Source organism: Chelonia mydas, chromosome 7 (genome assembly GCF_015237465.2).
Source record: "Chelonia mydas isolate rCheMyd1 chromosome 7, rCheMyd1.pri.v2, whole genome shotgun sequence".
NCBI lineage: Eukaryota > Metazoa > Chordata > Testudines > Cheloniidae > Chelonia > Chelonia mydas.
In genome coordinates, this window is record NC_057853.1 from 92,663,883 (window position 1) to 92,676,831 (window position 12,949).

General features: G+C 40.3%; 1 protein-coding gene across 1 annotated transcript in view; it reads right to left on the reverse strand.

Moving 5' to 3' along the window:
• The window catches only part of MARCHF5 (membrane associated ring-CH-type finger 5), a 71,040-nt gene that overhangs the window by 42,356 nt on the left and 15,735 nt on the right, over positions 1–12,949 (reverse strand). The window contains exon 2 of the mRNA XM_007053011.4: positions 3,395–3,597. Within this exon, the coding sequence (XP_007053073.3) occupies positions 3,395–3,597 (203 nt within the window). The remainder of the gene's footprint in view (positions 1–3,394; positions 3,598–12,949) is intronic.

A 12,949-nucleotide genomic window follows, 5' to 3' on the forward strand; every position in this document is an offset into this window, starting at 1 on the left:
ACTTGGAGTAGAAAATAGCAAGAATAGTGATGGTCTTCAGTTCTTGGGGGAGTTCATTTCATAGTCTCAAACCACTCCTGGATAAGGTTCTGTTTCCCTATTAGACAAGCTTTAATCCTATTAATGAGAGTTCCATTGTGCCACAGGAGCGTAGTTATCCACCACTGTCTTCATCTTGGAGCTTGAGGCTGTCTCTTAGGTATCCTGAGCCAATGCTATGGTGCACTTTGACAGTAAGGTCTGAGACCTTTAACTCGATTAGAAATCCTATGAGAAGCCAGTGGAGGTCAGGTTTGATGTGTTCGTGGTAGCCTGTGTTGTGAGACAATGCGGTGCAGTGTTCTGTACTAGCTGGAGTTTCCAAAGTGCTGAAGACTTCATTTCCAGGTATTGGATTTCTGTAATCCATCTGAGACATGCAGTAATTATTTATAAACCTTAATTTTTTTTAAATCAATTCTCATATTCAAAGTGCGTCAAAAATAGGCCATTCTACTTTTTTGCATAATTTTGATCAGCTACGTATATATATATATCTCATCATATTGCAATACAATTTAGTTTTTTAAAAAAATCTCAAGTATTCAAATAGCTAAAAATAATTTGTATTTTAATTATCCTTCCCTTACATTACCCTGGGGCTTCTCCTCTGCCTAGCACTGCAGCTGCAGGGCTTCCCCAACTCCTCCGGAATGAGCAGCTGTTGGGTTCTGGGCAGAGGAGAACTCCAGTGGGAGTCAGGGAAGTGTTGTTGTTGGTTCTGGTGTCCTGGACCCAGCAGCAACTTCTCTCTGACTCCACCTCTCCCTTGACTCCCTCTGCCCCAGGACCCTCTCTCTCCGCTACTGTTGAGATAGGGCTACTCCCTTCATGCAGGGATTAGCCTTAAGTGGCAAGGTCAAATCCAAGTTCTCAGCTACACAGGGTATGTCTACACTGCAAATAAAAGAGCTTCAGCGCAGGGTCTCAGAACCCAGGTCAACTGATTCAGGCTTGCAGAGTTAAAAATAGTAGTGTAGTTGTTCACCAGGTTTCAGAGCCCAGGATCCAGCCCGAGCCCGAGCCCAAAACATCTACACTGTTATTTTTAGCCCCACAGCCAGACACTCACGAGCCCAAGTGAGCTGATCAAGGCTCTGATATTTTGTGCTGTGAGATTTTCTTGGCAGTGCAGACTCCCACAGGCTCCTGTACAGAGCTCTGCCCATGCATCCAGACCCAAGAATCGTGGGGAACGGATTTGCCCCTCATGTCTTCGCAACAAATCCCCTTGCAGGCACCACGATACTGGGATTCATGATTAATTCATAAGTGTTAGCAATATTGACTTTTGAACAGAAATTAAGTCTCTAGCTGTCATGGCTGTGAAGAAAATATCAAAAATGCGAACCGAGGAACTGATGCAGACATGAGTCTAGAGAGAGTCTGGAACAAAAAGCACTGAGGTGCAAACTACCCCATTTATCTTAGTGAAGTGTTAACTTAGATACCCAGCGACAATTTAAATGCCAATACTGATAACTGTTTCATCTTTCATGTAAGGAAGGAGGAGGAGGAGGATCGAAGAACTGCACAATTTAATGACATCTCCTTTTTGTGCCACAAGTTAGTATTGTATTTCCCCTCATCTGCAATCAAGAAGGAGCCTAATAGAGACCAGGTAGATACTGTAGCCGCACAGAAGGTAACAATCTATTGTGAGCAGCATTTTGTACTCCTGGGGGAATTCTGCGCCACTGTACATGCGTAGAATTTATGTCCCCCGCCGATTTCTTTGTTTCCCTGCAGAAAAATGATTTTCTGATGGGGAAGCAAAGGGAAGCCACAAGAGCAGTCACGCGACCCTCCCCAGCAGTATGTTTTGGGTGACCAAGGCAGCCAGCAGAGAGGTAAATCACTGTGGGGCACGAGGTGGGACTGGGTAAGACCCAGCTGGTGGCTCCTACCGTGACTGGGTGCAGCTGCTAATCCCATCTTGGCTGGGGAGGACTGGACTTCCTCTTCCCCTGCATGGCATCTGGGGCCATATCAGACCCACCCCCAGATTTCTCCCCCCACTGTGGGAAGCTCTGCAAACTCCACCCTGCCCTCACACTTTCTACATCCGTGGCTCCTCAGCTGCAGGGGGAGTGATCTCTGTACAGAGAGATGCTCCCCCATCCACCCAACCCATGTGTATCCAGACCCCCTCATACCCAGACCCTCCCACACCTGGATCCCCACACTACTGAGCCCCAACCAGCTGCACCTGGATCCCCACCCCACTGAGCCCCATTCCCCAGCATCTGGACCCCCACACATCCAGACCCACCCCCCCGCTAAGCCCCAAGCACCTTCACCTGGACCCCCCACAGAGTTCAATTACTGTTGCACCCAGAACCCCCCAACAAGCCCCTATGCATCAAGATCCCCCCCCCACCCAGATCCCCCACTGAGCCCCCGCACCCAGATTGCCCCACACAGAACCCTCTCAACCTACTCCTGGACCCCCTCCTGCACTTGGATCCTGCCTTGCTGAGCCTGCCTGCCGACACAGAGTGCACCTGGCACGGAGGGGCAGGGCACTGGGGTGTTTCTGGGGCAGGCCCGGTCCTTGCGCTGTGTCAGGTTTGGGTGCAGCCTCACCGCTGAGTCCGTGTCCGGGGTGGGGGTGGGGGGGCAGGAAGCAGCACAGTGATCTCCCACCTCTGTGCAGCCAGTGGCCTGTGCTTCCCAATGCCATGCTGGAGCTTCCACATTTATCTGACAAATAAAATGTACAAAATTTTGCAGAATTTTAAAATATTGTGCAAAGAATTTTTAATTTTTTGGCACAGAATTTTTAGGTGCAGAATGCTCTCAGGAGTAATTTTGGCAACTCATGTGGATGGAGCTTGGAACAGTACCCCCTCCCCTTTTCTTTTTTTGAGTACTCATAACACAACTACAATACCGTCGTCTCTTGAGTACAGAGCAGCATTCACGGTGTCCTTTACAAATTAAATATAAAAATACTTTCAGGTAACATTAGGGACATTGTTACAAATCTGCAGGCAGGCTCCCTTCTCTGCCCCTCAGCTGACTAACGCAGTCTCCTCTGTAGGCTGACAAAGGATTCTTGGGCATGATTATAGTGAGCTATTGGTCTCAGCATATCTACAGGGCAGAAGCTGTCCAAAGTTTTCAGGATGCAGTGAACTGAACCAGGACAGATGCATTACTTGCAAATTTCTGCATCAGTTTTCCAAAGAGCACCAACAACTTAAATGATGAGTTAACAAGTCCAGGTGTGTTTCACAACACAGAAGTTTACATGCCAAACAGAAGTTAGATACTGGAAGTTTTGCATAAAATAAGTAGAGTATGAATATTGAAACAATTACACTGTATTTGAATTTAACTGCACATCTCTTACCTAGCTTTGGAAATACTATTAAGTATTCTGCATTGCACTGAGGACATGCAACTCGAGCTGTACTGTTTCCTCTCTGTTTTTCATCTACCCAACGCTGTAGACAAGTCTGGTGAACCCATTTTGTAGAGCCTCTACACCTGCAAGGTCTCACCCATTCCGCTGTTCGATCATCTTCATCAGTGGCAAAACACACCCAGCAACTTCTGTAATTAAACAAACACGTATCAGACAAAAGTAGCAATGTATACAAACAACACTTAAAGATAAAATTTTACATGTAAAGCAGTTAAAAAAAGAAAAAGAAAAAAACTTGAACCTGGAGAGGGCAATTACACTTGTCACTCCTTGAATCACCAAGAACACCAATACTTCCTCTGGAGAGCAAACTTTTCCTATTAATAATGCAATAATGTTTCTGTCAGCAAAATATTAGTTTTAAAATATTTGGGAATACTTAAGCACTATTAATTCAGTTTGATAAATGAGCAATTAGTCTATGTCAAAGTTGTAAACTCAAAATCTGAATCACTTGACAGATATTTGCAAAGTACACGTTCTTAATGTATTATACATGCCTTTACCCACCTCATAACCACTGCAAAACACATGCTTTGGTGTCTGCTTTAATAAAAAAACAGACAGCTATGCCAACAGTACAGTCCTTGCAAAGCAAACTCTAAACCACTGTGTTTGTGATGAAGGCTAACACAAAAGTGCTGTAATGCATCATATTGGTATTAAACATCCAACAAGGAGAAGAGTTGAGGAATCCGAGTATGACAGTATCCCACTTGTCTATCACCAAAATGTTATGAAATCACCAACAAAACACTTTAGTAACAAAAATAATCACAATGCTGTAAGTGCCATCTGGATATAGTATCAATACTTGGCACTTCCATAGCACTTCTCAAAGTATCTCAAATTATTTTACAAAGGGTGGGTTATTTACAGTTAGGCAAAATTAAGGCATGGAGAGGTTATGAGACCTACATAGGAAGGAAGAGAACAAGTTCCAGCCCCTGTTCTAACCACTAATGCACTTTGTCTGTAGGCACCCGGGATATAGTTTTCAAAAGAATATGAAATATGGTTCTGGCTTAAAGTGTTTATAAAACTTCAAAATTAACGACTTCATGATTTGTTTCACACTGAACTAACTTTTGCTGCCTGATTTCATATATTAAATTAATTTTAAAGGTAGAGTCTACAAATATTTCAGATTCCATGAGTAATTACTTGCTTGTTCACTATGTAGAAGTTTACTATTAAGAAATAATTGCAATAAAAGTCGCAAATCTTTCAGTGGCCTCATTAAAATTATGCCCCCGTTATCTAGATTTTAAGAAGCACTATCACTGTGTAATTTGAGACTTCCATTGTGTCCTCAAAACATAAGCTCCAAAATTAGATTTTGAAAAAGAAATTTTGTTAAATACTTACTGTTGAACGTAAGAGTTTTCAGGAAATGTTTTACTGCAGATTGTTTAATTTAAACATCCTTCTGCTATGTTTAGCACTCAAATACTGAGTGCCCAAGAACCAGAAAGGAAAAAGTAAATAGTTTATATTGTCTAAGCAGCTGAATGGAATACCAAAAGGTAAACACTAGTTAATGAGCAGTGAAAAATAAGTTAATTTTAACACGTTAGGATTTTAACATCTTAAATTATTAAACTGCTCTTATAAAGTATAATTAACTAGTGTCCCTTTAAACTGTTTAAAACACGTTAATTTTATTCAGCTGTTTACTGACTTTTAATGTAACTACATTTTTATTGCTATAATTACTTGCCCTGTGTGCTGAATGAGGCAGGGATTTTGTAAGGGGAAAAAAACCAGTCTTGATCATGTGTTTAAGCTTAAACAACAACAACAAAAAATTTCATCATGTGATACCATATTAACCCCCAATATCGGTCATGGCAAGGCTGGGATCTTTAGATCCACAGTAAAGTCCTCTACTACTTGAGTAAACAGCAGCAGTAAAAGGCTTCTTATGTGCACAACTGTCACTAGAGGAGAATGGAGATACACTGCCAATGAGCTTCACAGCTATTTGCTAGACAGCAAAGGAACATTGGTTGATTCATGACTAATGGGTTCAGTTCTTGGTTCTGGAAGAGTGTTTTCTAGTTATTATGGACTCTGTTCCTGTACAACCTTCCCCTTCCAGATCTGCCTCTTTTTCCAACCCCCCTTGTTATTATTCCTCCCCCAATCTTCCATCCCTGTCCGCCCCTCCTGGCTCATGCTCCTAACCCTCACCTCACCCCATTCCTCACCCTTCTGCACTGGAGTCAGGGAGCTTCCTCCTTCCCCTCTGTGCTAAAGGCTGGTTTGATTAAAATCACCAAGAAGAAAGTCTTGATTTAAATCGATATGAAATAAATTTTCCATTTGTACTTCAGTTATTTGCTAAAGAAAGGTACATTCTCAGTGCTTGATAGAACTATTAAAACATGGTGAATTACAACTAAATAGAGCCTTTACACTAGATATGATACATGTTTTTGCTAACTAGGGTATGCTATAACAAAACACATTTATTTAAGCAATTTATAGAGCTTAACATTTTCTGAGTATTAATTGTACATTTTTAGTACGTTAGAAAATGGTGAATGATATATGGCTAATTCACAAATTAATTAACTTTTTGCTCAGAATTTGTGTCAAGCTGCATTAGGATGGTAACTGGAATTTAAATAAACACACAAAACGGCATACAAATATTATTTTTAATAACAAAACAACCTTAAATGTTTTGGATACAGGAGCTAGACAGTAAGTTTCCATGCTGGGTAGAGTCATAAATATTCAAAATTTGAGAACTGAGCCCATCAGAGCTCAGGTAGGGAGAAACTATAAAATAGGAATATGAGACCATCCAGGTGGGCTCAGTGGCTGATCCAGGTCAGATACATGATGGTGTCCTCTTAGAGTCAGAAGCCAGCTCCCAATGCTTCTGATAACTTTGCCAGTCTCTTGCACCCACTAGCACAGCCCCTAGATCCCCCACAGGATCATGCCCTTAATACAGTATGTGACCTATTGTGCCATATTTACAAAGCTTGACCTCAAAAGTTAGATTTCTCTTTCCCCCCTCCCCGATTATTTCTTTATACAGAAAAGCAGCCTTTAAACACAAAGTTTGTCATATAGACTTACGGATTCAGCCTTTTTAAAAAAATTATTTAAATCTTTTAAGAAATTATGTGCAGACCGTAACATTTTATATTAAACTCAGATTTCATTTTAAACAGGTTTAAACAGAAAAGCGTATAATCTAAACAAAATAAAAATTCAATTTCTCTTTAAAAAAAAAAAACAAAAAAACAAAAAACACATCGATTTTTAGATGCAGGGAAAGTACTGAGAGCAAAGGATAAAGTCTCCCTGAGCTCAGTTCTGGTACCACTGCTGCCCTTGTTAGCTGGGAGGAGCAATTGCAGGGAAACTCCTACTCAGACTCTGCAGTCTGTGAGGTAGGTGCATGTGTCATTTTTATGGGATGCAAGAGCTGTGTAATATTGAAGCATGCTTAATACAGATGGAACCATAAAATAATTTAGCTACCAAACTAACCAGTCTCCATGCTGCACGTATGAACGGAGATTTTTCTGAGGCTCAGTCATAACCTCGACAAATTTTCAGTTTTTTTCTCCACTGGGACAGCAAAAAGTACATCCCTGAGCAAGGCAATCCTATGCTCCAAAGCACTTAGATGGATATAAGGCTTTTGTTTTTAAAATAAGCAGATATATAATTTTTCCTTAATCTTATTCTCAAATGGCTGAACCATTTTAGATTAAAAACTAGTCTGAGGCAGATACCCATAATAGGAAATTTCAGCTCAAACTGTTTAACTTTGGCAAAGTTATAATTAATGAAAAACAGCATCTTTTAAGGGAAAATATTGGGCTAACTTAACTATAGGTGTTGCTAGCTGTGCCACCTCTAATAAATTTCCTTCCACACACTATTTTAGACATTTAGATTGTACTATTTGTATTTGCCAACTAAAACTTTTAACTTAAAAAGAACCATTCTCTACTAAATGATTGAATTATATTAACAAATGTTTTATTAGTGTGAGGAAAGAATTTGAGGTATTACACTTTTGTCTCCAAAATACCAAGCAAAGTACTGAAAATGTATAGTGGAAAAAAGAGATACTTTCAGTTCAATAAGAAAATCACATATATAAAGTAGTATTTTAAAAACAGTGAATAAATGCTACTTCTATATTCCAACCAAGCTAAAATTAAACCACTAATGCACCTTAGCTATATCAGTCACTGCTGTCAGTTCTGCAGCTGAACAGAATTCATTTATCAAATGTTCCACACAGCAATTACCCCAAGATCATAAGGGTATCATTGCTCAAAGCAAAAAAGAACAGATTTATAATAGTCAGCAGTTCCTAAACATGCAGCTATTTGTGCTCTAAAGGACCACAGATTATTTATCACTGTAGAGAATCAAAAATCAATGTATTAATGCAAGAAAATTATAAGCAGATGCCAGTTTCCCAAAGTTTGACCTCAAAACAATTAAATAGGCAGACCTAAGTCACTTTTGCAGGTGAAATAACTTTAAAATATGTAAGTCTCTACCCTGCATTTCTTTATACTGCATTTACTTGGATCATGCACAATACACCTTAACATAGAATAGTTTAATGCCACACCCAATTTGTCTGATCTTTGTATGTGATCCTGAACTGCTGCTTGAGCACCCAAGTAATAATGCCTGGTAAAGCCTTTAAAATGATAAATAACATCTGTGGCTTAGATCCAGATGTTTGGATAGATGGGGTTCATGTCACTGTCCTGTGTGTTTATTCAGATTAACCAATCCAACCTCCGAAAATTTTGCTCAGGCATTCCATTTTCAAAAGAGAAAATTACAACCTGCCATAGTCTGCTACTTCCAACTTAGCATACTAGGCCATATTGCTTTTTGGGTAGAATCAGAATTGGTAAGTCAGATTCCTGCAAGTAAATCAGAAAAACCTCTTTTGCACGGATTTAGAAATTTAAAAAAATGGATAAAATGACAACCCAACCGAAGCTTTAGGACAGCTTAATATTTTTTTTTAAAAGATTTAATTCTTTTGAGTGGTTTTCAGTTTATGCACACACTTATATATGCAAATTAGGTATCTACACAAAAACGGCTGGATGCATCTGCATGCACTGATTTGCCACACAACTGGATGCCCATATTAAATTAATCAGGGCCTGATAAATGCCTCAAGTGGTGGTACCTGTAATTGTGGGCTAGAAAGCTTCAAGTTCAAATTTGACACAAGGACTTGACTCACAGCCAATGCTGATTCTTTTTTGCTGCAGTAAGGTACTTTGCTTTCAAAAGGTTATACCCAGTACTTAGATCTACTTAACATCATGTCTTCATTGCGGTAGGTTGACTGCTGACACTCCCCCGTCGACTCCGCCTATGCTTCTCACTCCGGTGGAGTACCCGAGTCGATGGGAGAGCGCTCAGCAGTTGATTTATCGCATCTTCGCTAGACGCGATAAATCGACCCACGCTAGATAGATCGCTCCGGAGGTAAGTGTAGACATGTCCTAAGTTACACCCATGGAAGCATACCAAAGACAGGTTGCACAGAATATACAAGATGCAGAATTTGGGCTGCAGAATCTATATTACTGAAGTAATACCTGCGAAGTAAAGGACCCAGCTTGACGTTCAGATTCTAGACAAGTGTGCAGGGCAGGCAGTTAGAAAAAAATTGAATTTTTTTAACTTCTAAACTAAGCAAGCATGGACTGGAGTAGACAGAGACTACAAAGAACTCACAATGCTATTTTGTGACAAGGGCTGCTATGTCACCTTTTTAGTCTTTGGCCTTCTGTACACTTGCAAATTTCACAACTATAATACATCACCAGTGAAATTCCCCAGTAATAGCAATGATGGAAGCTGTAAATTGAGGCAGGACACAGATATTTTGTTCACCATGTTATATAAGCATATTAAGCCTGAGCACTACCTCCACTTCAGCTTCCAGCATTATTGAAACAGGAGCTGCACAGGTAGTGAATTATGGCTATGAAGCATGCTACTGTACATGCACTCTTGCAGTTTTTAGTCCTTATGCTTGTGAAGATAAGCACTGCATCGGTTCACACTGAAAAGGCTGTGGTCCTCAGTCTAAAGAAAGATATCTTGATACAGACATGGTAATTGTTTCTGTTCATCTCAATTGGGAATTAATTCTGAAGTATGACTTTGGCGGCGTCTGCACTTTTTTTTTTTTTTAAAGGAAGTGTCCCGCTGTTGCAGACTCCATCAGCAGTAATGCCACAAGCATTTTTATAGCCTTGTTGCCCTTGTGCCCAGAGCAGGTCCTGGCGACAAGGTGATAAAAAATGCCCCAAGTAAAAGAAACCACAATAGTCAAGCCACAAGATGACAAGAGACTGGGGGGAAGTGGGGAGACCACTATTAACAAGTAAAATCAGTGTGATTAAAATCTGTCAGACATCTTAACCACTGATATATGGTGGTTGGTAAACAGGGAGTTATCAGTTTTGGCTGATAACTCCATCCACACAGTGAGACAAATCAAACACTTAACTATTCACAAAAATATTCTCAGACACTGCACTCTTCATAATATTTCTCTCTGATCACCTGAAAGTAGAGTAAGAAATTCTATGAAGTAACCACCATTTATTGTAGATAACACCCTTCTGTTATCATAGACCACTGTTAGGAAAGTGGCATCTCCCTCCTATTAAATGCTGGATGAAGAAAAAGTCAGAATAACCACTTTACTCCTGCTTCTGCTTTTAAACAAAACCTGGATTTTATTCATAACAGAGAGAGAGCTGGCTGTACGGATCAGATTGAATAATTGGGTCAGGTTTGTCTGAAAGAATTGCTATAAGAGTATTAAAATGAAAAGTTAAGATTCCTACAGAACTGTTTTGCTTTCATACAGTGATAGCAAAATTTAACCTTGACACCAAGGAGTTGATTATACATGCCACTAATACAACAGAGATATAGGCTACTTCAATAAGGACTGTAACAGCAATACAGGAAATGGACTATTCCTTAGTTATCTTTGACTATACTGCAAAATCTATATGGAACTGGGCAAGCCATTCCATGGTTTCCTTGAAGAACAATGCAGCATTAATAGCGGCTCCTGGCTGAGAGTCTACACATCTGAAAATCCCTCAGGCCTTTTCCATCTTCTAGTCCAGAGCATCTCCTGAAGTATCAGCATCTAAGAAAATTACAACTAAGGACTTAGTGCAAGTAACTACAGAGGGATTTATATAAGCAGTTGCTAGGTAGGATTCCAAAATTTCCTCACTCAATTAATATTAGATTCTTGTCAGGCACTATTTCAGCAATACATGTTGCTCAGTAGCTACCCCATCATCTTCTTAAAAATAAATGTTTTTCTACTCTTGTCTTTCAGATATATAGGGAGATCACTCTCTTCTGTCTCTAGTACCAGTGGTTCTTTCAGTCCTCGAAACATATTTCACCAGTATCAGTTCTCCTGAGACAGAAGATTCAGGGGTTTCTGCCTCAGAGGCTGAAAAGTTCATTTGCCCTTCTTACAAGTCAGAGGATGGAAAAGTGGAGACTGGAATTTCTAGCAGTCCTGCTGGTAAAGTGATCCTCTAATGTAAACCAGCAGGCAGCAGCAATCAGTGGAGCATCCAAGCCACGACAGAAACCACACATGGTCTTCTGGAGATAGAAGAGCCTGAGAACCTTATTCCTATATTATTCCTGTAGTTGCTACTTCCTAGCAAGACAAAAGCCCGAGACCCACCACTCCCTTCCCCAAAAGATGTTGCTGTAGTCATGTAGCTCCTCCACCACTGGGATCTGAGAGTCATCCTTAGAAATCCAGAGTGGAGCTTTTATTCTTGATGAATGAGGTTCCACGGCAGAGCTGGGTAGCTTAGCTAAAGCTGTGGACTGCACTACTGCAAGATACCATCTAACCAAAGAAGTTTAAGGTCTATTAAAATACTGACAAAACAAAATGTCAATGCAGTCCTGCAAAGTACCACTGCAACACCTATTGCATTAGTCATTAAATGAGTACCCTTTGGATGAAGCTCCACAGAGGTTTTACACTCAAAATACAATCTATTTTTTTTCAATTAAAGAAGTTGTTGGTTTTTTATCTGGTAATAGAGCAACAATATACACATCTTTTAAAAATGATTTTCTAATTACTCCATCCAGTTTGCCAGGCAACTATTTAAACCATAAAAGACCTATGAAAAGAATCACGTAATATCCTTTATATACGTAAACCTTTAGCCAGTTATGAATAATGAATAGCAATCCCTTGTATTCTGTAGTCAGCTTTCTCTCTCTCTATTGACAGTGGCTGCAGCAGAAAGGGCTAAATAAAACCACTTGGTTCTTGCCAGATTTTCCATTTTCTTTTATTGAATAAAACATGACCTTGATCTTACTACTGAATCAGGTCACTACTCAGATAACTATCTGAAAGAGAAAAGGCTGGCTAGGTAGAACAAACCATCATTTCTGTCAAACTCAAACCTCTTTCCTTGATGCTCTCTACAAAACCAAAACACTAACGTATTTTTCAACACTGTTCTGACTTAAAAAAAAAATCCAGCTATATAATTATTTCAGCCTTGGAGTTATGGTTACAGCTACTTTCTGATTCTCTCCTATGCTTGTAAAAATCTCCAATCTCAGAATATCTTTCTATTTTGACCAGTAAGAACTAACAAAGACAATCTCACCAATTCAGTTCTCTGCAAAACAAACCTAAAACATAAGTTGTTTTTAGGAAGAAAGTCTGCATGCAATAAAAAAACCTCCAACTCAAAGTTCCCATACCCCGAGCGCCAAATAAACAATCCTCAAAGCCTGTTCCAATGTCACAAGCTAATTCTTGCTTAAGAGCAGTTTTCATCAGAGTCAAGCAGTTCTTTAACACTAAGGAGGCCCCACATCCACCTGTACCTGCTTGACAGCATATCTCCATTGCCAAGGGCGCTCCTCCAACATTAAGATGATCCCCTCACAAACGTACTGCTCTCTGCAGGCAAGATGTTTTGACACAGTAGGTTTCAACACCAACAGGTTCAATAACTGACAATCAAGCATTCTTACAACTACAATACCCACCTGCTGAAGTGAAGAAACAGATTGATAGAGCCAGAAGAGTACACAGAAGTGACCTACTACAGGACAGGCCCAACAAAGAAAATAACAGAACGCCACTAGCCATCACCTTCAGCCCCCCAACTAAAACTTCTCCAACGCATCATCAAGGATCTACAATCTATCCTGAAGGATGACCCATCACTCTCACAGATCTTGGGAGACAGGCCAGTCCTTGCTTACAGACAGCCCCCCAACCTGAAGCAAATACTCACCAGCAACCACACACCACACAACAGAACCACTAACCCAGGAACCTATCCTTGCAACAAAGCCCGTTGCCAACTGTGTCCACATATCTATTCAGGGGACACCATCATAGGGCCTAATCACATCAGCCACTATCAGAGG